At 42.5% G+C, this 1,845-nt stretch overlaps 1 protein-coding gene across 1 annotated transcript in view; it reads left to right on the top strand.

The window, feature by feature from the left end:
• The first annotated feature begins 1,324 nt into the window (after positions 1–1,324).
• Positions 1,325–1,845, top strand: part of LOC143034111 (uncharacterized) — a 1,873-nt gene continuing 1,352 nt past the window's right edge. The window contains exon 1 of the mRNA XM_076200055.1: positions 1,325–1,812. Within this exon, the coding sequence (XP_076056170.1) occupies positions 1,325–1,812 (488 nt within the window). The remainder of the gene's footprint in view (positions 1,813–1,845) is intronic.

The raw sequence follows: 1,845 nt of genomic DNA, 5'->3' as shown, positions 1-1,845 counted from the left end.
TCTATTTTTATTTTCTAACTGAAATTTCTTATTATTATTCTTAGCCTTTGCAAGGCTTATTTTCTTTTTTAAAACTAGTTTGTTTCTCTCGGCTCTGAAATTGAATTTAGCTGTGCAACCTACCATTCTATGGTCACTACCTATGTTGACTTTATTTATCCCCGTAACAGTGCTAACGCTTTTGCTCTTATCTAATATGAAGTCCATTTCGTTCTTTCTTGTTCCATTTGGACTTCTCCACGTTCATTTACGACCTACACGCTTTTTGAAGAAAGCGTTCATTATCCTCATGTTGTAGTTCTCTGCAAAATTTACTAACATCTCGCCTCTGTCATTTCTTTCACCTACTCTAAACTTCCCAATGCACGTCTCATCTCCCATCTCCTTCCCCACTTTAGCATTAAAGTCGCCTATTACCAACGTGTACTTACTTTTTTCTTGATCCATTACCGGACTTAAGTCACAAACGTAAAACCGATGCATACCCATCTCTCAGTCAATTCGCTGAGTTTATTAATGCCATGGAAGATGAGGCATGTGATCCGGTTTATGGGTTGTTATCCACAGGTAAGGGTCAAAATGTGAAGAGCACAAGTTGTAATGTAGCACCATCTAAGTCTAAATACCCCGTCAAGTTAGGGCGTGCTGGTAACACATGTGTAGTGTGCGGGGAAGGGCACAGACTGTTCTACTGAGAGGAATTTAAAGGCATGAAACCTGAAGGTCGTTTGTAAATCGCGAAAAGACACAAGCTATGTTTTAATTGCTTATTAGGTGGGCACGGGGCCAGCAAATGCTTCAAACAACCATTTGTTCTGTTCATGGAGGTGGTTTAAAGCATACGAAATTCATCCACGTCCCGGCCAAGGACTCTCAGAGTATTGGGAGCGTAGTTGAAAATTCAGAGTGTCAAGAATCAAGTGTGGTCATGAATGGTTATGTCAATAATGCTCGACCAAAGATTTTTCTACCCATTTTACTAGTTATCGTAGATAATAAACTTAAAGTAACAGCGTTGTTAGATAGTGGATCAGACACTACTTTCGTCACGGAAAGGGTGGCCCACGAGTTGGGTCTGAAAGGAGACCTTAAGGAGTACACCAAGAGTATTTTAGGGGGGACCAGGGAAACTCAATCAAAGGTAGTATCCCTTAGCCTTACGTCACCAGATGGTAGACGAGAGGCCAGTGTTACAAATGTCATGGTCGTCCCAAGAGTGCCTGTTAGGCAACCACCTGTCAAAATTTAGTTTGATAAATTCTCCTACTCAGAGGGCATACCATTGAACACTAGTCAAGTATCTGAGCCAATTGTTTTGATAGGCATGGACAACGCTTGGCTCCTAAAACCACTGGAGGTCAGAGGGGGTTCAGGTGGGAACAAGCACCAACCTTATGCTACGAGGACTTACTTTGGATGGTCGGTAAATGGCCCAATTAGTGCAGGTAAGTCTCGTAATGTCGGCTCGTGCTTTGCGAGCTCAATCGAAGCGGATGTTGAACGCTTGTGGATGATGGAAAATGAATGTGAAGATAGGGCGCCATCTCAGAACGACCAGAAGGTTATCAACCTTTGGGATAAAGAAACACGATACGAAGATGGGCATTATGTACTGCCGATACCTTGGCGAGGTGAGCCAAACTTGCCCAATAATCGTGACGTCGCCGAGAGACGATTAAGGAGTTTGAACCAAAGGTTGGTGAAATCCGGAATATTGAATGTATACTCTGAGAATATTTCAGATCTGTTGAAGAAGGGGTATGCAGAGTATGTTCCCGAGGTTGATTTAAAGAGAGATGATGGTAAAATGTGGTAACTCCCGCATCACGCTGTTACAAGCGAAAC

This window comes from Oratosquilla oratoria, chromosome 16 (genome assembly GCF_046742065.1).
Source record: "Oratosquilla oratoria isolate Oo_2021 chromosome 16, ASM4674206v1, whole genome shotgun sequence".
NCBI lineage: Eukaryota > Metazoa > Arthropoda > Malacostraca > Stomatopoda > Squillidae > Oratosquilla > Oratosquilla oratoria.
The sequence above is the reverse complement of the archived record's forward strand: the minus strand, read 5'-3'. Positions and strand labels throughout refer to the sequence as shown.